The sequence below is a fragment of the Volvox carteri genome (genome assembly GCF_000143455.1).
Source record: "Volvox carteri f. nagariensis unplaced genomic scaffold VOLCAscaffold_49, whole genome shotgun sequence".
NCBI classification, from domain to species: domain Eukaryota; kingdom Viridiplantae; phylum Chlorophyta; class Chlorophyceae; order Chlamydomonadales; family Volvocaceae; genus Volvox; species Volvox carteri.
The window spans coordinates 139,376-161,166 of record NW_003307592.1 but is presented as its reverse complement, the minus strand read 5'-3'; the positions used below and the strand labels follow the sequence as shown (position 1 = coordinate 161,166).

The 21,791-nt window shown below is 58.4% G+C and overlaps 3 protein-coding genes across 3 annotated transcripts; 2 read left to right on the top strand and 1 right to left on the bottom strand.

The window, feature by feature from the left end:
- Window positions 1-3,215: 3,215 nt before the first annotated feature.
- Window positions 3,216-9,758, top strand: VOLCADRAFT_121390 (uncharacterized protein; the record flags this gene model as incomplete). Its single annotated transcript, XM_002955177.1, has 7 exons — window positions 3,216-3,374; window positions 3,736-5,263; window positions 6,277-7,225; window positions 7,506-7,597; window positions 8,494-8,680; window positions 8,933-9,118; window positions 9,468-9,758. Exons 2-7 carry the CDS (start codon window positions 5,172-5,174, stop codon window positions 9,756-9,758), a joined length of 1,797 nt encoding a protein of 598 aa, XP_002955223.1. The 5' UTR covers window positions 3,216-3,374; window positions 3,736-5,171.
- A 976-nt stretch (window positions 9,759-10,734) lies between these two features.
- Window positions 10,735-12,326, bottom strand: rps10 (component of cytosolic 80S ribosome and 40S small subunit). The gene is made up of 6 exons (XM_002955115.1): window positions 12,298-12,326; window positions 12,033-12,184; window positions 11,733-11,880; window positions 11,353-11,494; window positions 11,002-11,076; window positions 10,735-10,859 (listed from the first exon to the last, which is right to left on the bottom strand). The coding sequence occupies exons 2-6, from the start codon at window positions 12,082-12,084 to the stop codon at window positions 10,794-10,796; spliced, it is 483 nt and encodes a 160-aa protein (XP_002955161.1). The 5' UTR covers window positions 12,085-12,184; window positions 12,298-12,326; the 3' UTR covers window positions 10,735-10,793.
- An 805-nt stretch (window positions 12,327-13,131) lies between these two features.
- Window positions 13,132-19,671, top strand: VOLCADRAFT_96055 (uncharacterized protein; the record flags this gene model as incomplete). Its single annotated transcript, XM_002955176.1, has 4 exons — window positions 13,132-13,449; window positions 14,587-17,629; window positions 18,440-19,098; window positions 19,633-19,671. The coding sequence occupies 4 exons, from the start codon at window positions 13,132-13,134 to the stop codon at window positions 19,669-19,671; spliced, it is 4,059 nt and encodes a 1,352-aa protein (XP_002955222.1).
- Window positions 19,672-21,791: the final 2,120 nt, after the last annotated feature.

Sequence of the window (21,791 nt, the reverse complement as noted above, 5' to 3'; positions counted from 1 at the left end):
CTCCGAAACCAAAAACGCATCCAAAGATACCCGGCCCAAGCTGGAGGGGTAGCGGTCATCTCCTTCGTGCCATGTTGCGAGGGTCGAGGTGGCGTTGGGGTTCCCGGAAGAGGAGATGGCTCGGCCCCCAGACCTCCCGGTCGCGACATCTGGCTCATCAGAGCGCTTCATGGTGCCCTATAGTAGCAGCAGCAGCGGCGGCACCAGAATCAGCAGCGGTCAGGGCACCAGCAGCGGTTTCCGTACAGCTCTGTGAACAAGGACCCCGATGAAAACCCCCCACCTCTTCACTTTTACACAGTATAAACAGCACCCAGCCGCTTATATGATACCTCGGTCACTCGGCCCCCTGTTTTAACTCAGACGTGCTCTAAAGAACCCCTTCCAGACACCCACCATCATTGAAGGAAATCTAAAACCCTAAAACCGCAGGCAAAACCCATAAAACCCACCCGAAGCATGTGCATGGAGCAGCTCTCCACCTGCGAGACCGCCGGCGACGACGCCACCGATGGCGGCATCTTACTCCACACAATGCCGCTCTGCTGGGCCGCCAACGACAGCAACGGCAGTCGGTCCAACGGCGCGCTGCCCAGACCGCCGCCGCCGCCGCCGCCAACACGGCCGCCGCCACTAACCGTGGGGGTATCAATACCAGCGGCGCCACCGCGGCCCGCGGCCTCCTTGTCGCGGCCCGACGGCCTGTCACCGACCGCCACTGCCGCCGCCGCCAACTGTGCCGCCGCGGCCGCTGCCTCCGGGTGGAGACCTTCATCCGCGCCGTTGAGCCAGCGGAGCAACATGGAGGATTTAGAGAGGGGCGGTCCCAGGTTTGTGGCGGCTGGCTGGAAGGGCTCTGCGAGCTCCAACTCCGCCGATGGTTCCACACGGGCCGACCATGAGACCTGCAAAGGCATCAGTAACAACAGGTAAAAACTTGGAAAACAGGAAAATTTTTTTACAAAGTTTAGGGTTCGTTTTCGAAGTAAGGGGAGCTTCCAGGGCCTACAGTTAGGGAGTTTTGAGCGGCAAGACGGTGTTAAATCGCAATCCCCAAAGTCGCCACCCACCTCGAGGTGCTTGTCCTTGGGGCTGCTGCCAGTCTGACGCGCCGACATGATCCTGCCGACTTTTTTCACACCACCATTAAACCAATGGGCCACGCCACCGCCAGTGCCACTGGCGCCGTAGCCCCAGCTGCGGTTTCGGAAAAAGCTGGCCTTGCGACCAGCTCCCCGCCAGTCACCTTCAACCCCCCCACCGCCACCGTCGCCCATACCCGGCGAGCGCAACGGAGAGGGCGAGAAGTTGGGGAACGTGGATCCGAAATCCATGCCGCCGTCGGCCGTTGCGATGCTCTGAGCCGTCGCTGTCGAGGCATCCGTTCGGTTGGTTGGCTGCTGCTGCTGCTCCTCCTGCCGGTATTCTTGTGGCTGTTGCTGTTCGGTGCTGTTATGGTTGTGACCGTTGATGTTGGCGGCAGCGGGGTCGCCGGCGGCAGCAGCAAAAGTGCGCCGCTCGCTCGCCGCCAGGTCCTCAGCACAGGGCCCCGACAGCGGTTGATGCAGGGTGTGGACAAAGGCCTGTTCCGCTACTTCCAAGTCCGTGGTCTTCATCCTGATGCAAAAATGGTAATGGTTGGTTGATATTATATATACAAAAAGACGGTTGATGACATCCTGGTACCCGCAGCGGTTGCTAGTTGTGCCTAGTAATATCCCATGAGCCCTTGCGTTCCCCATCCGGCCCAAATCTCAAAAACCGTTTTCCCTTCTCTGAATATCGTGCACTGCGTCGCAACCCTCCAGCTCCTGAAATAAAAGGAGCCCCGGCATAACGCCACACTGGAAAACGGGCGCATGTACACGTACGGAGGTTAGACCCCTCATGGTGACTGTTACTGTTACGGTTGGTCTTTGTCGTAAAGCAACTACCTTCACTGCCGCCGCCGCTTACCAAGTGAGATCTCCGGTTTGTCGCCGTCGCCATGCGCGGATACAGCAAATGGAGAATATCAGAAAAGCAAGCAGCAGCGCTCCACCGACACTCCCGACCACGACCCCAGCTATTTCGCCATCACTCAGGTCGCTGGTTGCACTTGCTGCCGGCAGGTAGGCAAGCGCATTGGAAGAGTCGGGAAGGTAAAAGTGGGGGGGAGACATTCACAATCATGTGGATGACGGGCAACTGGGAGGCGAACATTGAGGACGATCAACGCGTCAACGGTTGATGCGTTGTTGGAAAACGTCGATGCATCCATCCATGAGTGCACTGAAGGTAGGATGCGAGGATGCGGGGCGACGGAGGCTACCCTCGCGCCCTGGGCACAAGAATCCGCGGGCAGCCCCAACGGTCCTGAAACGCGGATGCGACAACTGAGCAGCTTCACATGATACTAATTGGAGGAGGTGTTGCTGTATGCGGGTGACCTGTTTGCAGATGCGGTCATGTGAGGACATCCAGCGCCTAGGACAGAGCAAGCGGGAACTTTCTCCATGCGACTTGCTATGCGTTATCGCGTGAACCCACCAGTCACAGCTAGTAAGCTTGTGGTTAAGAGGTGAGGAACCAGCGCAATTGCTGCTACCGAGAGTCGCGGAAGTTGCTGTGTCCGCATCCTTCCAACAACTACGTAGGCCGGGCCAAGAATTGAAGGATAATTAAGAGGAATGGTTCAGAGCACCTTAACATCAACACAAAACGTCCTGACCGCGCAATGCCTGAAAGGAAAACCGCAAGCGTTAATTGTGCCTAGCATCGCGGGCTTCGTCCTAGACGGAGCAAAATTGTTGCGCAGCCGAAGATCGTTGCGCAGACATTTAACACAAGCTGTTTACTCACGAGGGTAAGGCTTGAAAACAGTTCCCAGCCAGAAATATACGAAGAGCTTATGAGACAAACGTAATGGCGAAGATTATGCGTTAGCTCATTTAAGTAGTCATCAAAACATTATCACTCATTGATCATCCAGAGATGGCGAAATCGGCGACTGTGGCCAGACAGCTACCTATCTAGACAACAACGGTTTGCCGGAGTTGCAAGCCCGGAGTTGCAAGCCGACATCAAATCCGGCACCGTTGCCAAGGCCTGCAAATTTTACACACAAAGTAGGCTCACATAGGCGCAGGTGCACCTCGTGCAGTGCAGTGATGTTGTTGTGTACGGAATATGGGCCCCATTTAAAATGCCTGCTGTGAGGTTTATGGCGTCCTGTGACTCACTCTGCTAGCGTGCATGTGCTTTCGGAGGCTGGCATATTGATTTCGGTTAGCCCTTCCAAAGAAGTTAGTGCGCCCAGCGTGAGCTCGTTTGGAAAATAGTCCTCATTGACGCTTTGCCCTACGACAATGGCTGTGCCAGTTCGGGTGAACGTGGTGAGTCCTATTTATTCATAGAAGAGCCCGGTATTCTGGACGTTCAAAGTTGACCAGGGGGATGACCCATACTTAACTCGGGACGTTATCAATGGCCCTGCTCGCGTGCGCGAACTGCGATGAAAACAACGCTTATAGAATTTCACCGTTTCGTGTCGAGGGGCACAGAGACTGACCGCCAAGGATTAAGGCGGCAACTTCCCTAATCCACACTGTCACCTCCGAAGATACCAGGTTAACTGCTAAATAATTGCGAGTGTATGGTCTCGTCCGTGTCGTGGCCCGTCGGTTCTGCAACCCTGTTATTGTTGTTCGTCACGATTCGGGGTCCCCATTATATGCCTTTCTCTATCTTCTGCAGGGACTGACGACCGCACGGACATCACGCCGTCTGGCGGTGTCGACGCGGGCGTACCTGACGTCTGAAATTCCGCCGAATGTGCGAGAGGCTCGCGACTGGATAGCCGCCTGGAAGGCGCGACAGGCGCCACCAGCAGGTGCGCCGGAGGCCCCTCCGAGCCCAGCAGCAGCTCTAGAGGTGCCGACCCACGTGCAGGAGGCGCGTAATTGGATCGCTGCCTGGAAGGCGCGCACCGAGCAGCGTGCTCCTGTCGCAACAGCAGCGCCAGAAGTGCCGGCCGCGGCAGCATCACCCCCCCCAGAGGTGCCCCTCAACGTGCAAGAAGCACGTGCATGGATTGCAGCATGGAAGGCAGGCCAGATGCCCACTGCCCAGCAGGTCTACAGCAGCACTATTGAGAGTCCACAACCGCCGGAAGCCGAGGAGGCTGCAGAGGAGGTTGTGCCTGTCGTCACAGATGTAGCTGTACCTGCGGCGGCGGGACCTGACGGCGGACAAAGGCCTTTGGAGCCGCTAGTGGCGGCTGACGGCACACTGACATTCAGTAAATCGCTTCTCGACGGTGCGACATACGAGGACCTTCTCCAGGCGCTGGCCGGCAAGGAACGTCGCGACTTGTTCTCGTAATCCGCACGTGTGCGTGTGGGTGTGTTGTCGACGTCGGGGTCGTGGCCGCTAGCGCTGTGAGGTCAGCAGCCGTACATCACAACATATACGTATAGGGGTGGATGTCGGGACAGCGCGTGCTTCAGGTTTTGAGGGATCCCTGTACGGCAAGCTGCGCGGCTGGTTTGCCGTGTTGTGTACAGTGCCCTCTGCGAAGTACTGCGTTGCATGAGGGGAAACAGCGTTAGAGGATGCTGAGGGCGTGATGTTCGTACGTCGTCATGTTTTGAGGTATGTATACCTGGTATGTTGTGTAGCGTCGGTGTTTGGTAATAAAACAATGTGGCGATGTGTATAAAGCCTTGGTTTGGATAGCGATCGCGAAGCACAATCTAATATTATACCGGTGGTATGCATTCGTAGTGCAACCTTATTTTACCTGACGTTTTGCCGAAAGGGGAAAACCCAGTTGTTCATTGATAGGGGGCGAAGAACCCTGTTGCTGTTTTGTTCCTTTGCACGATGATTTTTGAGATTAAAGGACGGCACTGTTTTGAAGTACATGGTTTGGTTTGTTTCATCAGCATGTTGTATGGATTTTTTCGCTGCTATAGCAATTTTCCTCCCGCACCCTTGAAACCGCGTGAGCGCTCGCAAGCTGTTCCTATAGCTGTCCTGCGGCGCAAACAAAAGACGGCAAGTTGGTTTGCCGCTTTCCAATTTCTGCGCTGACGGGAGTTGTTGCTGGTTTGTTGTCCGTGCTCTCCGCGTCTTCCTCCGTCATACCGCTGATAAGCCGCATAAACTAAACGCGGCTCTTATGCAAGTTTATGGTGAATAAAACAGGCCCAGACCTAAATTCAGTTGATATGATCGAGATATGTCCCGGTAGTTCTTTTGGCGACGAAAGTTCCAATTACAGGTTAGGTTCTGGATTGCGCAGGCATGGAAAAAGGCAGGTGCCGGAACTGCTTTGGGAGCAGGCAGATGCTTTGCTGTTGAGGAAGAAGGTTTCGTTTAAGTGTCTTCTAATTTCTGATTTGACTTACTTTTCCAAATGTCGGCACTAATGACGGCACCTCTAGTTGAGACATGGGCCAGTGGTGAGACCACTAGACGGGTCGGCAGAAAGATGCGCCTTGGCGTTGCCTCCTCGCTTAGAGTGGAACGTTAACGTCGGTTATAAATATTCCTAGACTTACCGTTGGTACGGATGACCGTTGGCCCGGTGAGCCAAGGGGTGCCTTAGCGGGGTTTAATTGTTACAACAAGTGTCGGCAGCAACTGCGGGTCGTACCGCATTATTCGCAACGACCCCTACATTCCGCGACGACAGGTATCAAGGTGCCCAAATGAAAACAACGCCCGAAATTTGTTATTGATTTATAAAATTGATAATGCGTTGGAATCTGCAAGTGAGGACGAGGAAAATGTTGTACGGCGCGCGGCCTTTCCCTTGGCGCCAGAACACTTTTTGGACAGTATGGGAGAGATAAAGGAACGCCGCAGCTTTTGTTGCGGGCATGTGGTTTTCAGCTGGTCCGTCCCTTGCTCCCTTCCATCCTGACCGCTGCCATAAGACGGTAAGTCGGCCGGCGGTTTTTAAGAACCCCATAACTGCAAACGACTACCGACCGATAACCGTTGCGTCACATACTTAACGTCGCGGAATCCAATCAGGAGCATTTGACATAAAGCAAGATGTGATCGCAATATTTATCCCGTTATAATGGCATGATCACAAAGGATGAATTGCGTTAGCCACTGTCGGACTGTGGCCATCAAACAGACAATGACGATGAGGCGCCACAGCTTACTGCTAGGGATATTAATCACCTGGCAGCTCTCTGCGGTGGATAGTACAAAACTTTTGTCTTCCAGCTTCCCCGCTGGGTCTGACCCTGCTCGGCTGACATTCTGCCATGCGCTACACAGCAAGCTGGCAACAGCGCTGAAGGGGCGAACGCAACAAAGGCTTTCCCAATTACGAAAGCACTTGCAGCTCGCGCAGTATCACGCGGGTCGGCTGTTGGAACTGGAGCTGCGTGCCGGGAGCCATCACAGTGGAGCAACAACACAAATTGACGCCATAGCTTCAACTTCTATCGCTGTTAACAAAAACTCTAGCAACAGTCAAGCTGAGTCAGTAGGGAAAGAGGAAGGGGAGCAGCAGGAAGAGCCTCCGCTGCACATGCATCGTGCGCAAGCGAGCCACCACGAGGCAGCTGCGATGGCCCTGCTATCGGGCATACAGCAGCAACTGGAAAAAACTTCAGCGTCGGCTTCAGCACGCCATTTTCACCGCTCCGCTACCGCAAGCGACTCCTCCCACTACACTGCCCGCGAAGCGCCACCTCCGACGGTGCTTCTCCACCTCCTGCCGCAGTGCCTGCTGGCGCGACTTGACAACAGCCTGTATCCTTCCCCTGATGCCGTGCCTAGCGCAAGCACGATCACTAGCACGAGATCAGAGGCTATGGGTGTCAGGTCGCGTAGAAGATACGCCCTCCTGGAGAGCCGGCTTCCCGTCGTGTCATTGTTGGTGCAGTACTTCCAGCGGCCCTGGATGCTGCCGGCTCTAGTCAAACCCTTCCGGCGGTGCGCAACGGCAGGGTCCGAACCCGTGAACACCAGCAATGGAGACGGCGGAGTCGGCGGCGAAAACAGCAGTGCAGGTGGTGGCGTTATCGGCAGTGGCGGCAGCAGAGGCGTTGACGGAGGGGCCGGGGGGCAGCAACAGCGGCAGCAGCAGCAGCGGCGGAGGGGGATAATTCGGATGGAGATGTTAATTAATGTGGACAGTCGGTCGGATGCGGCGGCAGTGGCGGAGTTTGCGGCGGGGCCGCTGGGCGAGGGCTTCGTCATACCGGTGTACAGCAATAACGTACATGAGATCCGGTCGTACAACCGTCTGGCTCGGCTGGCGCGCGGAAAAATCCTTGTCATGCTACAGGCGGGTGTTGATGCGGGGGAAGAGGGAGGGAGGAAGGGAGGGAGGAAGGGAGGGAACGGGGACTCAACCGAGTATACTGCCGAACCAAATAATTTCCAAGCTCTGGGCCTCGGAGCACCAAACAAGTGTCACCTGCCTGACCCTGTTCCCACGTGGTCATGCCCCCGCCTAATCGTACGACGTGTCCTGTACGGCCTGTACGACACCTTAGGATGACGACGTCTTCCCTGAGGACACGGTGTGCGATTGGCTGTCGTCCTTGGTCCGAGCTTTCAGGCGCTGGCGTCGGATGGGCGCCATCGGGTACGCGTGTATGTATGTTGTCACAGGGTGGTATAGCTCCACCAGCGGCCCCCTTTCCCGAGGCAGTTCAAAATTCCTGCTCTCCCTTGCGAGAGGGGCACACTAATCCGTTCACCCCTTCCGACTTCAGAATGTATTCGTTGGGTTCTGCAACTCACCACCAGCATCCAACCTAAACTAGCGGATCAAGGGCGCCTCAACTTAGTTCCTGGTCAGCTCGCAAGTTAATTTTACACGTCCTACTCCGTCCATAAGATGGGGGGCAACCTGCCATTTCGACACTCCTCAAATACCCGAAGAGTCGGCAGGCGGATTTGAACCTGGACACTTCGGGAGCAGAAATCAGGCCTTAACCTATGCCAGCCGCCTACCGCCTGCCGCGTTTATGTATGTATGCACGTTTGTATGTATGTTTGCACGTGTGCTCTACCGCTTGTAAAGAACGATTTGTAAACCCTGGAAGCGCTGATAATGTACAGGTATCGTCACGTGTGTTCAATATGGCGTGTATCTGTATGCGTGTACGTATAGGCCGCATGTGCGACGCCCAGGTTTGGAATAGCGGGAAGTCTCCTTGACAGCTGGAAATCAGTGACCAGGACGGCAATTTCGTGGCAATATTCCTTGTTGTGACGAAGCGGATGGGGTTAACCTCAGGCCTGAGGGACATTACACACCCACATTACATACTCGCATCCGTCCCACACGCCCGCTCGCGCCCTCATCCCTGGTTGGTTATGCCTTCTTCGCTTCTGGCGCATCCGTCTTTCCGTGGCATAAGCTTCACTCGTTCGTGGTTCGTCTTTCCCCTTCGTCCCTTCCCCCGCACTCTGCTCAGTCGTTCTCCTTGACTCTCCACTCACTTCCCCCTTTTACAACCCTCGGGCCCCTCACAGCTCGCAGCGCTTCGTGTTTGACTACCATCCGAACACGTCCAAGTACGGCGTCCATTTCTGGGACCCGGGCGCAAAGGGGGGCCCCGGCGGCGGCCCCAGCGAGCGGCCGCCGCCATCGCCATCGCCACCGCCACCGCCGCCACTTCGTATGCAGTTCGTGACGCTCATTGACTACGCGCCTATTGCGGTGCGCCGCTCTGCATTCTTGGAGCTTGGCGGCATTGACGAAAACATGGGCGAGAGCGGCGCGTGCGGGGTGCACAGCGACTATGACCTCTCCCTGAGGATGTGGCTGGCGGGGTGGCAGGTAGGGAATATGCAGTGACGGGTTACCGTCCGAGACTAAGCCAGATCCCTATACACACACACGTATGGCCCCCCTGTGCACCACACGTAATACGCACATGCACTCGCCCGCACGTGTACGGCTTCCGTACAGGTGTCGTACATGGAGTTACCAGGCTTGAACAAGGACCCGCAAGAGTCGGAGGGCGGCACACACAGGCGCGGTGTGTTTGGGTACTGTTGGGAGCGGCAGTGGGAGCTGGCGATCGGCTACATGGGCCGCCGTTGGGGTCATCACTGCAGATGGGAGCCGGACTCCTTCTACTGGTTCGGAAGCAACGTAAGTCCTTAGAAGGGGCCTATTTAGGATACCCAGAGCAACGCAGGTAGATTGGGGTTGGGGTTGGGGTTAGCACGGGATGAAACGCGGCCTGCTCTTCGGCCCCCATTCCCCGGGGGATTGATTCCTCTTTTCCACGGCCCGTGTCGGCCGGGGTTTACCATTTCGGAATTCTCCTTTCCACGCACACACATCCCCCTACACCCGCAATCTCGTACCTTGAGGACGTTTTTGTGCCCTCCTGCGCATCCATGCATCCAGGAGTTAATCCTCCCCCTCAGATACCCCCGTTCCGTGCCGTACCTCCCCAAACCCAATGCCCCGAATGTGCAATGTTCGCCACGTATAGGTAATGGAGGTGATTTCGGAGCACGTACGACAGCTTAACCTTCGGCTGCTGCGTCCGATCGTGGAGCCATCCGAGGTTGACTATGTTTGCCCATTCGGTTATGGTTGCGGCGAGGTGCCGTACGACAACATCACAGGTATCCCGGGGCCTGTCCATCCGCCGTTCGGCAACCTCACCACGTGGCCCAAACGCGTGCGGATGCCCCGGCTGGCGCGGCGGCGCGGGACTATTAACCGGGGAGGAAGGACAAAGGCGGCTGTGGCGATGGCGGGGGCGGATCGGACAGCATAACGTGTGTACAGCAGTGCAATTGCCGTATCAGCCTATGGTATGGGGTGTTGTGCTGCTGCGTTCTAAATGCGTCGGTTGCTGCTTACGCTATAGACCAATATGCTTTGCGACCTCAATCTCAGTGTCCATTCAATCATGGCGACCATTTCGGATTGCACGTGGGTACTTAAGGATAGCGTTTCCGTTGGTCGGTCATGGGAGTGCCCGCGGCGATAGGTCAAAAGGTAGCTTATTACAGAATGGCCTGTCGGCCCTTTCCGGAGGCGTGAACCGCCGATGTAGCTTATGAACGTTATTTGTGCAACGGAACGGATGAGAAGGGTTTGGCATCGTCAACAAAAGAAGTGCGACACGAATGTGTTTCTGGGATGTTACTCTAAGGATGGCCAACTTGATGTGTACCAGGGATCGTTCGGCATTAGGGAGAGCTTTAGGTTTAGATTTGACAGTAGTTTATGGATGTATGGTACTTTCGGTTAGCTTATGGTTTGGTCTGTCCTCGGAATATCTCGTGTAGTAGTGGTGTCACCGAAGAAGCTGCGTCACCCGCAACGTTTTATAGTATGTGCAGCCAGCTTTCCAAAACCCTTTCCCGTGGGTGTCTAGAACGTCGCTGCTGTCCACCCACACCACGGTATACCGGCAATGACCGGCACACTACAGGAATTGGTTCCACTAACCCGGTGACATGTTGGCAGATATAGGTTGGTGGGTAGCAGACAGAATGCAGTGATATTTATCCTTGGGTCATGATTGTGCTCCAACGTAAGCCACTTTCAGTAAGGCGTCAAACAGCGTGCTACTTCCGAACAAGGCCTAAACTCCATGCTTCCGCCGCGCACTGAAACAGTCATATGCTGGTGTTGACGCGACGCTGACACATTGCGCGCACAGCAGCAGTTTTCGTGAGGACGCAGAAAAAGTGGCGTTAGGAAAATGCGTAGAAACCTCATGCGAACTTATTGGAGAAGGGAGGCCAGGTGTGACGTTAATTACAACGCGGAGGGCAACCTACGAAGCACCACGAGAGGCACTTTACTGCGGACCACCACGGCCAAAGCCGCCGCCGAACTGCGGCTGGTAAGAGCCCGGAGCGCCGGCCTGCATATCCAAAAATGCAAGGGGGTAATGGAGACCAACCAATACGAAATTCACAATACATTGCAATGGACTTCAGCAACAGCGCCAAAAGATTGACGCACAGTCAAACAATCAAGTGCACGATCAAGAGCACACGTCTCACCTTGTCAGCGCCGCGGCCGAAACCACCACCCTCACGGGGCGCACCGCGGTAGCCTTCGCGACCACCAAAGCCACCCTATGGAACGCGGGCAACCAGCGATTCGTCAAGAATTGATTGTATATCCACAAGCCATCAGCCTTACCGACGGTACATCGTCGCCGGCCTCTCATAAAATTCCCGTCAAGGGGGCGAGAGCCGATCTAACAAACGTGCAGTAAAACCCCTACTGGCCGATTTGTGCACGTGGGTGAACATGCAGGGTAATGCAAACGACAGGACTCAAATAATGCTTTCCCTAATACCTACGACCACAGTGTACTGAACAGAATTCCCGATCGTCAACCGCATTACCTCGCGGCGCGGGGGACGGTCGCCACGCATCGGCGGGCCACGCTCCAGCGGGCGGTTCGACTTCTTGAGGGTAGCAGGCACGATCTCACTGGGCAGGTTCAGGTACTCCCGCAGGTAATCAATGCCCTTGTTGGTCAGGAACCTAGCAGCGTCATGGGGGGTACCAGCATGTTAGGCCGACAATACCAGGAATCAGGCTTTACGTGACACACTGCGCTGGCCAGATGTGCGCGTGTCATCTCCCGGAGAAAACGTCACCATCCCCTATCATTAGCAATTATCTGTTCTGTCTAAGACTGTGTAAGGCCCTACGAAGGGCGGCAGAGTCCCAAGGGGGACAGCAGGAGCACCGCATCCAGCGCATATCAGGCCCTTCGCACCAGTAGTAGTGCCTCCAGGAGAAGCGCTCGGTCACCAGCTCCTTGGACTTGAAGCTCTGCATGAGCTTGATGACCTGCAGGTTGGGCACACCGGGAATCTCCGGGTGCTCCTTGAGGTTGAAGTCCTTCTCCGCCTGAAGGACACCCTCTGCATGATCATCAGAAAGAAGGACAAAAGTTGATAGGGATCTGCCGGCATGCTATGCTCTCTGCATAAAGCAGGGCATTACAATGGACGCCACCAGCCGGCCGACGGTGGCGAACACCCCTAACGCGCTGCGCTGCACGATGTTTACTAACCTTTGAAGAGGTACTTGTAAACCTCCCTGCGGTTCTTCTTAGGAATAAGCATTCTTGCTGTTCGCCTGAGCACGAAGAGACAGCCACCAAGTGGAAATTGGGACCTCTCTTTTACGCGTGGACTCACGGTCCACTCGACTCCCGCTGCACACCTACACACAGCGAAAGAGGTACTGTCTATTCACAACACGCGCTAGAAGTGGCGGCGCACAGTACACAGGATGTCCTAGCACAACGACTTGTAAAACAATAGTGTTCTACACACCTGTGGTGTGAGAAGAGTCCAAGGTTGGGGAAAGAGGACTATCCCATGTCGCCGACAGCAAAAGTATTGGCAAAATGTGCCGTACATAGCTTGGAAGAGAAGTCCCCTTTGCCCAAGCTGCGGTTCTCCATGGCCTTTCCTAATCACGTGAAGATTTTTGGAACATTGTCGCCGACCTACGCTGAACTTAGAGTACAGACTTAGTACGTGTCTGGGTGTAGTCCGGTCCCCGGAATTCTTGCCACAAAGGTTTCAGCGTTGTGATGGATTGTTTGGAAAAGAGAGGTTTAGCTTCTGAACGAGAGAAGCGGGTCGCTCTGGTCTGCTTGGGAGCTGCATACTATTGAGGTGCAGCTGGAGACGCGTAACCAGCGCTTTTTAGCAAGGACTTTGCACTTGTGCTTGTCAACCGGAATCGGACTCCTCAGTCAACGTGTTGCCGCCCCGGGACTGGTCGTTTGATCCGGACGTCTACGCTACCGTCCGCGTCCAATTTAACCTGCTGTACAATTGTAGCTTAAATATTGGTGTTACCTCCGCGTGGACTGGAATCTCAGGAGCGAAACGCGAGCTTCGCCCTTTCTACTTTAAAGTCAGCTTCCGGCTAAATTACGCGAGCGACCATGTCGTCACGCGGTTATCGCGATGGTCGAAGCGGTGGGCCCCGTGCTGATTACCGCAGGGAGCCACCTCCTTCCCGGTCCTTTCCTGTCAGGGAACGTGACGGTCCCCCCCGCGGCCCTCCCGAACACCGCGGGGCCCCTTCGGCTTTGCAGCCTGCTTCCATGCCATCCTGGCGACCCCCTGTAGGCCCTTCACTAGAGCAACAGTACCATGGCCAATATCCCAGTCATGGACCTGAGTTCCAGCCACAAGCAGTCCCTTTCCACCATGCACAGCCCGAGGGTGGCGCCAGGCGCGAGGGTTACGACCGTAACGGCCTCGCTCACGGGGCCCAAGGCCCTTCCGATGCGACACGTGCTGCAGCGTATGCCCACCCTTCAGGAACAGGCGTCTACCCAGGGCCAAGGCACTTGGCATCACGCCCTGACACACGAGACCCTGCAGACCATTCGGGAGGTCATATGCAGTATGGCGGTGGAGTGGAAGGCGGCGCATTTGGACCTCACGGCGAGATTCACCCGAACCAAGGTGCGATGGCTGAGTTTGGCCTTGCGCCGACCGCGAGATGCGTTCCGACGCCGCTATCGGAACATTTGCCGGCATCGTAAAGCATTTGCCTGTTCCACTTAAAACTGTAGCAGTTTGAGGACCAGGAGCAGCACTTAAAGTTGAAGAACGCATGAAAGGAAATATACGGTTGGGAAAGAGGTTCCTTTGGGGCCTGAGAAACCATGCGAAACACTTCATTTGCGGGTGGCAGACCAGCATTCACATTGCTGCCGGTTTGTTGGCGATCGGCTTTATTGGCGCTCCCTCCTTCCTTGCAGCCATACCCCTACGTTTTGGTAGCTGGCATAAGTTATTTACGTCACGATTTTGGCACAGCTGAATGTGCTGCAGGTTTGCCTTAATGGCTTTGGGGGCATGCGGCTTGTTTGCCATTTGCCACAGGCAGCAGTGCTTTTTGTGACGATGGGCGATTGCAGGCTGGTGGCGGTGCAAGCACCATGCTCCTCATCTCGCGCAGCTTTGCTTGCGACAGTCTTGCACCTTTGCTCCCCATGAGGGGTAGCCTTTACCTGTGGCTGGGAAAAAGGCGACAGCAATAGCTCCAATGCCGGTCCAGTCTGTGTGTCTGCCTCTCGGGCGCGTTGCAAACGGTTACCCCCTCCGCTCCCCCTGATTGAAGCGCGTAAAATATCACCAAAGTAACACAGCCAAATTGTATGAAGTGTTGCATCCTGAAGGCAGAGCCGCCAACTTCTCCTAGCCTTTCAGGAGCTCAACAGTTCATGCGGAAGGTTTGAGCACCATATCCCTCCAGCATTGAAATGTTGTTCTAACATTGGCATGTATGGCGAGGGGAAGGCTGCCAAGCGTTTCCATCCCCTTGTTGGAGAGCTCGACTCACGCGCTATACCCACTCCGCTCCTGAGATATAGCTGGCGCTCCGCGCAGCAATAACAATGATTTGAATGCCAAAGCTTAACTAAGGCATCCTTCGTCAGCAATCGACCTAGTAAACTTTGGCGATCCGAACCATTCCCCCCCCTCTACACTGCGCATTGCGGCTTCTATTGCACAGGGCGCCCTGATGCGTACCAGCACCCCCACCATCAAGCAGACGCCGCATGGCAGCCTCCACCGTACCACCCGCTCCCGCAGCAGCCCCAGCCCCAGCGGCCCCCGCAGCACGCACCAATGCGAATGGACGCGCACCTGCAGCGGCCTCAGCAGCAGCCCGATCCTGCCAGGCGTGGCAGTGACGGCACGACCCCGCACCCTTCAGGGCCGCCCCCAACCGCACACGAGAGCGGGGACGCACCACCAGGACCCCAAAACCCGCACCAATTTCACCCACCTTCCGGAACGGGCTGGGTTTCGGATGCCTGGCCCGGTACACAACCGGCGCAGGGTGTTGTAGAGCGCGCGGATGGCGCCGTGCCATCCGCACTGCTGCCGGCCAACGGCGCCCCGACAGCTGCAGGTCCCCCCTCAGCAGGGGCAGCGATGAGCTCTGCCGCGGGGGGATCCGCAACTACCGGAAACCAGCAGCCACGGCGATCCCGATGGCGGGATTGCAACGATAGCAACACCACTAAGCCCGCAGGCGGCGGTGACCCGGGTGCTGGTGGCCGTGAGGGACACCCACCCACTGAACTCCCGTCCAACACGCCCTATGTAAGGGCAACCTGGCCGCCAATGTCAGAGCCGCCGCGTCAGCAGCAGCCGTACGGTCCAGGGGCGTCAGGTGCACCCAGCGGGCAGGGGATAGCAGAAGGCATGCCGCCAGACCATGCTGCCGCTGGCGGGCCCAATGAGGCTCCCCCTTGGGTCGCTGCACAGCAGTACGCGCAGCACCAGGGCTACCCTGTTCCTGACGGTCAGCAAGCGCCGCCGATGCAGCAGCAGCAGCCGGCAGCGTACCAGCCAGCCGACGTGCACAACAACCAGCATCCCCATCCTCACCACTACCAGCTACAGCACCATCAGCATGATCAACGTGTCCTCCCCGGCGCGTCGCTGCCAGGTCAGCGTGTCATGCCGCCGGACCACACACCGGGAAGACCCGGTGGGGCTTACGGTCCAGGCGGCCCGCTGCCTTTCGAAGCGGCCACTGGTGCCCCCGTAGGAGCAGGCGGCGCAGCAGCGGGCCGTGGGAGTGGTGGTGGTGGTGGACCAGAAGGACAGCCGGTGAGTGGTCTGTACGGACAGCCCAGTGGCCGGCCGATGAGCCCGCAGCGCGTTGGCTACCCACACCAGGGCGACGGCTCCAATGGACCCGTGGGTCATGGCGCCGTACCGCCTGGGCATGCAGGGCTGCCGTACGGGTCTGGACCACCCGGTCAGCCGGAGACCTCGTACGGTGCTGGGCCTCATCCTGGCGCGCCTGAGGGACCGTACGTGCAGATCCCCATGCAAGGCCCTTCTGGAGGCAGCGGACTTCCACACCCGCACCCTCAGCAGGGGCCCCAGCTCGAGCCCCGGGGCTACTCACAGCAGGGTTACCCAGCACCCTTCCAACCACATGAGCAGCAACAGCAGCAACTGCCAGGCGCCGGGAACTACGCACGGGGAGATGGCTACCGCCAAGAAGGACATCTGCTACAGCAGCAACAGCACGACCAGGTAGCAGGGCTGGGACCTGGACCTGGGCCAGGGCCGTACCATCAGCAGCATGTACAGCAGCAGCAACAGCAGCAGCGGCAGCAAAAGCGCAAGTCGAGGTGGGATAACGACCGTGCGGGCGCCGGGGATGACGGCGCACCCATGGCGGGGTCGTATGACAATACCCCAGAGGGAAATGGGCCCTTCCGGGGTACGCGACCGGACGGGCCGCCGCCACCGCAGCAAGAACAGGAGCTACTGCCGCCAGGCCATCCACATGCCCCTGAGTTCGTCCTCCAGCACCCCCAACACCAGCACCAGCAGGGCCGAGGGCAGGGGAACCCGGAGCTGCACCCAAATGGCGTGTACACCCCGGAGCAGCCGCTACAGCAAGGGCACCAGCAGCACCAAAACCAGCCACTGCAACTGCAGCGGCAGGAATATCCCGGGGCCCAGAGCCACCACGCGCACGCCTATCCGGGGTACCCAGGGCCAGGCTACTCGCACCCGCAGCTGCTTCCCCCCGACCAGCAACACCAGTACCACCAGCAGCAGCAGCAATCACAGCACCACTACCAGCAGCAGCAGCAGCCGGAAGGCCCAGCTGGAAGCGCGCAGCAGGAGGAACGCCGGCTAAAGCGATCACGCTGGGATCCTGACCCACCAGCAGCCACACCGGCGACATCGTTTCCCCTGCAGGGCCCCCACGCTCCTGCGGCAGGGGGCGACGTAACCCACCTCGCGTCTCCGCTCGGCCCAGAGCATCCGGCGGCGAGGGTCCCCGGCGGCGGCATGACAGAGCCGGGGCGCGCAACGCAGCCTCATGCTTCACAACATCCGCCGTACAATGGGGCACAGGCACAACCTCCAAACCCGCAGTACGGCGGCGGTGCACAGTACGGAGCTCCCGACCCGGCGCCGTTTGGACAGTCTGGTCATCCCCACCAGCAGTCGTACGGGATCCCGCCGCCGGGAGTGCCCAGCGGTACGACGGGCCAGCAGCCGCGGCAGACCGCGGCGCCGGGACCCGACAGTGACGCCGGACGCCGACCGCCGTGGGAACGACAGCTTGAGGGCGGTCCTGGCGCAGCCGGGCGAGTGGAAGCAGAGGCAGCAGGTCCCCACAGACCGGGTTTGCAAGGGCCACCATTGCATCCTTATCAACAGCAACCACAGCAGCAGGGGCAACCAGACGGAGCACAGTCAGGGGCCGCGTGGGGTGATCGACAGCAACAGCAACAGCCACAACAGCAGCAGCCGCCATGGGCTCGCGTGCCATGGCACGCAGGCATCGCTGCTCCACCCAAGGAGGTCGCCTGGTCCCCGCAGTTGCAGCAGCAGCAACAGCAGCAGCAGGCAGGGATGCTGTCAGGGCAGCCGCAGCTGAGCCCGCCGCACCCAGGCGCTATGGAGCAGCAGCAGCAGCAACAGCAGCAACAGGCGCAGCCACAAATGCAGTCACGCCCCCAGCAGCAGCAGCAACAGCCGCAGCCGTCTTATTCGCCACCTTACGTGCAGGCAGGCCTGGCGGATAGGTCCGGGGGCCAAGAGCACCAGCGACCGAACCCAACCCAGCAGCAGGCACACAGCCCGCCGTACGGTGCGCCAGCTCCTCATCAACCACCAGCCCAGCAAGAACTGCATCTGCGTTCGCCACCGCACGGGGCCCAGCACCCGGTACCGGAGCAGCGTGGTTCGCAACATCCGCAACAACAGCTGCTACAGCAACAGTACGCTCAGCAGCAGCCTGCACCGCAGCAGCAGCAAGGCCCAGCCCCAGCCCCAGCCTTTGCAGGGCCCTTCATTCAAGGACAGGCCAAGCCAGAAGTCCCACAGCAACAACAGATTGGGCCACATGGAGCCCAGCAGCAACAGCAGCCGCCGCCACAGCAGCCGCATAGTAATCCGCCAGCGTTCCAGGTAATGTCGCTCGAACAGTACCTGAATTACCAGCAGCAGTCACAGCAGCCGCAGCCACAGCCACAGCCACAGCCACAACAACAACAACAACAGCAACAGCCACCGCAGCTGCAGCCGCATTTGGCTTACTTGCAGATCCCTCAGCAGCCGCAATCGCAGCAGACGTCTCCGGCGGCAATGCAACTGGCGCAGGCCCAATTGCAGCAGCAACAGCAGCAGCAGCCACAACAACAACAGCAGCCACAACCACAACAGCCACAACAACAGCAGCCACAACAACAACAGCCACAACAACAGCAGCCACAACAACAACAGCAGTCACAACAGCAGCAACAGGTTTCCGGCATTTTGCAACCGGAAATCCTGACCAGCGCCCTGGCCGCGCTGCAGCAGCACTTCAGTCAGCAGCAGCAGCAGCAGCAGCAACAGCAGCAGCCGAACACGTCGAGCCACGGCGCGCAGGGCGCTGCTGCCCACGCGACAACCGCAGCGATATCGCAACAACAACAACAGCAACCGTCCGCACAAGGCTGGCCTGCGCCACTGGGTCAGCAACCCCAGCAGCAACAGCAACAACAGGCGCAGCATGCTCAGCATCAGCCAGCCGCAACGGGTGGTGCTATCGCGGTGGCGTCGACGCTTGCCGGCGCCGGAGGCGGTGCTTCCAGCGCCGCCGCCACCAGCGGCAATACCCCGGGCGCCCAGCCGTTGCTGACTCTGGGCACCATCACTCTGCCGCCAAACGTGGACCCCGCCAAGCTCACTAGCAGGGATCTCCTAGCGCTGCTGATGCAGCAGAGGGGCGCAGATGGCGGCCAGCTCGGAGGGGTGCTGGAGGCCTTGGGGCGGAATGGTCAAGCCGCTGATCAAGGTGGAGGTGTCGGTGCCGCAAGAGCAGCGCCAGCGCCACCGCCGGCAGCCAGTACCGCGGCTGCCGGCGGTGGCGCTGCTGGTGCTGGAGCACGAGCCCTTGCAGCTGCAGATGGAGGAGGAGGAGGAGGAGGAGGACAAGTAGCAGCACCAGCTGCAGCTGTTATATCAGGTATTGCAGCGGGAGGTGTGGGGCAGGCGGCAGCAGTGGGGAGTGTCGACCCGGTGGCGGATGCGACGGCGGCGGCCGCGGCTGCGGCTGCGGGGGCGCTGGGGAGGGTGACGTCATCGTTGGCGGCGGGAGCGGGAGCGGGAGCGGGCGGAACCACCTCCAGCATTGGTGGATGGGCTCCGGTTGCGTATGGAGGTTGGGGTTTCACAGGCTACATGCCGCAACAGCAGCTGCAGCAGCCGCAGCAGCAACAGCAGCCGCAGCAGCAACAGCAGCCGCAGCTGCAACAGCAGCCGCAGCACCAACAGCAGCCGCAGCAGCAACAGCAGCAACAGCAACCGCAGCAGCAGCCGCAGCAGCAACAGCAGCAACAGCAACCGCAGCAGCAGCCGCAGCAGACCGTTGGGGGAGCAGCAGCGCCATCCGCAGCGGCGGCGGCGGCGATGACAATGGCGGCGTACCACGCGCAGCAGGCAGCTTCAGTTGGTGCGCCCACTGCCGCCGCGGTTCACGCGTACCCACCACATCCACACCAGTATGCGTACGGTTACCAGTACGCACAGGCGGCAGCGACGGGGCCAGCGGCAACGTTGCCGCAGTACTCGGGTGTTGCACCTGCAGCTGCTGCCGCCGCGCCGCAGGGACCCCCGCAGTCCGGCGACCCGCGTTTGCGCCGCTGATTTGGTTTGACCGTAATGCTGCTGTGCTGCTCTCTGGTCTGTGGTTCGGAGGAGAGAATGAAGGAGGTGCAGGAGGAGGAGGTGCAGGAGGAGGAGGAGGAGGAGGAAGTGGAGGAGGAGGTGGAAAAGTAGGGTTTTGCACGTCAGAGGTTCGCCAGCACGGGAATGTCATCACCACAAGAGCTGTTTCGGTTGTCTTGGGGATTCCGTTTTCTGAATGAATGCGAATTGGGAATTGGGAACAGGAGAGCGGTATTTCACACGACGGGCTGTTGAGGGAGACGTAAATGGAATTTGTGGATGGGGTGCAGTGGAATTCTGGCTGTAGGGTGGCTGTCGGGTGATGTCGTTGCCCTGCCCCTGCCTCCCTCCCGCCCTCTCCCCTCCCACTCGGGTGGATTTTCCTGTCTGTGTGCTGCGCGGTCCCTGCTCTCCGTGCGTGCCCCCCCCCTTTGGGTCAGTCCTGCTTCTTGTACACTCTTTCCTTGGCAGCAGCTTCACTCATTCGTGGTTCGTCTCTCCCCCCTTCCCTTGGGTGCACGCGGGTACTCGTTACGGTCCCTTCTGACGTGATGCGGGGAGGGGGGGGGCAGGGGGCAAAGGGGCTGGGTACGGGTCTGCCTCTTACACCACCTCTTACGCCGCCTCTGTTCCTCTGTTGAGGTACGGAGAGCGAACAGAGAGGGACTCCGGAATGATGCTGCTACATGATGCGAATATTTGGCGACATAGGTGTTGGCGACTGCGCACTAACGGAGGTTATCTACTGTGCTTGTCGGTGGTTCAACCCGGCTGAGAGGGGACGGCGTTGTGTTGGAGAGCTAGTTGACTGAGTTGCATTGGTGGGATGCTGGGTCATCTTGAACAGCGATACAAGGAAGGCGACCTTGGGCGGCGCCGGAAGGGAGGATGGGGGACGACGACGACGACGACAATGTGGTGTGTCGTGTGGCGGTTGACGGTTGACGCGGACACGACGTGACGTGGCATGGTGTGACGTGGGTCGCGTGGCGCGACGGCGACGGGACACACGTGTGTGTGTACGTACGGATTACCTTGGCCCGGTTAAAACGTATCGGTTTTCCTTGCAGTTTTTACGGCGGACAAGCAGCCTTGGTTCTGAAGCCGACGGGTGGCTTTTCTGCTTGGCCACGGCGGATGCGTCTCTGTCTGTGTTTTTGTACTTTGGGGAGATTATCGTCGCGCTAGGAGCCGCGCTAGCGGCAATGGACGGACGTTTTTTCGCGGCTGTGTCTTTGTGGGTCGTTTGTTCTTCGTCGGCGTGCGTCCTTCCCCTTCCCCTTTTCCTACAGTGTTGATTATCGCCCCGATGGGGGCTGCATAGCGTCCTGTAAATGGAGTCTCTTTGCAGAAAACAAGGACCCTGGGGATGGGATGCCGGCCACCAGGGGCCCTGCATGGCCCCTTACACGATCCGACGCCAGGGACTGTATTTATGTACGCCCAACTTCTGCCCGTGTTACGAATAAGTTTTGTCGTCGTTCCTGTCTGTTGTATGTGAAATGTTGCACACGGCTCGGTTGCCGCAAAGGTGCGGGCGGGTGCGCGGAAGGGATGATGCGGCGGCACTGCGGTATACAGCTGCGGGGGGGGGGAAGAGGGGGGGAAGAGGTTCTCTTTCTTTTCAGGTTTTCATTAGGAGGAGAGGAAAGGAGGAGTGATGCGAATGGATGATGAGCCATATCCTGAAAATACCTGACCGAGGATCCGCTGAGTCTGAGTCTAAGTCTGAGAAGTCGGGCCTCGCAAGGTTGAGGACTGGTTGGCTCTGACGGGGACGGTGCAGGGTAGGGGGACGCGGAGTGCTAAATACACCGTTCCCATTATACCCGTGTATTATGGGGAGTAAAGGGGGGAGGTTGCGTGTGGTAGGGGGAAGGGTTGGGGGAGCTCGCGGGGGCCCGCGTGGGTTGATTGTAGATTGTTCGGGAGTTACGATTGGATTGCTGTGTGTGTGTTGTGTGTGTATGTGTTGTGTGTGTATAATGGGGTAGCACCACCGGTGGAGGGTGTGCTGTGTGCTTCCTCGGCAGGTCGGCATTTCTCGACATGCCGGGTAGGGTTCTTGGATGACAGTTGGACAGCAACAAATGTTTGCC

What these genes read in the sequence shown, in the direction of transcription:
- rps10 (XM_002955115.1), bottom strand. Translation starts at nt 12,084, where the DNA reads ATGCTTATTCCTAAGAAGAACCGCAGGGAGGTTTACAAGTACCTCTTC. An exon ending in TCCTGGAGGCACTACTACTG is followed by an intron (nt 11,495 to 11,732) that starts GTGCGAAGGGCC and finishes TGACGCTGCTAG; the next exon opens with GTTCCTGACCAACAAGGGCA. An exon ending in ACCGTCCCCCGCGCCGCGAG is followed by an intron (nt 11,077 to 11,352) that starts GTAATGCGGTTG and finishes CGCGTTCCATAG; the next exon opens with GGTGGCTTTGGTGGTCGCGA.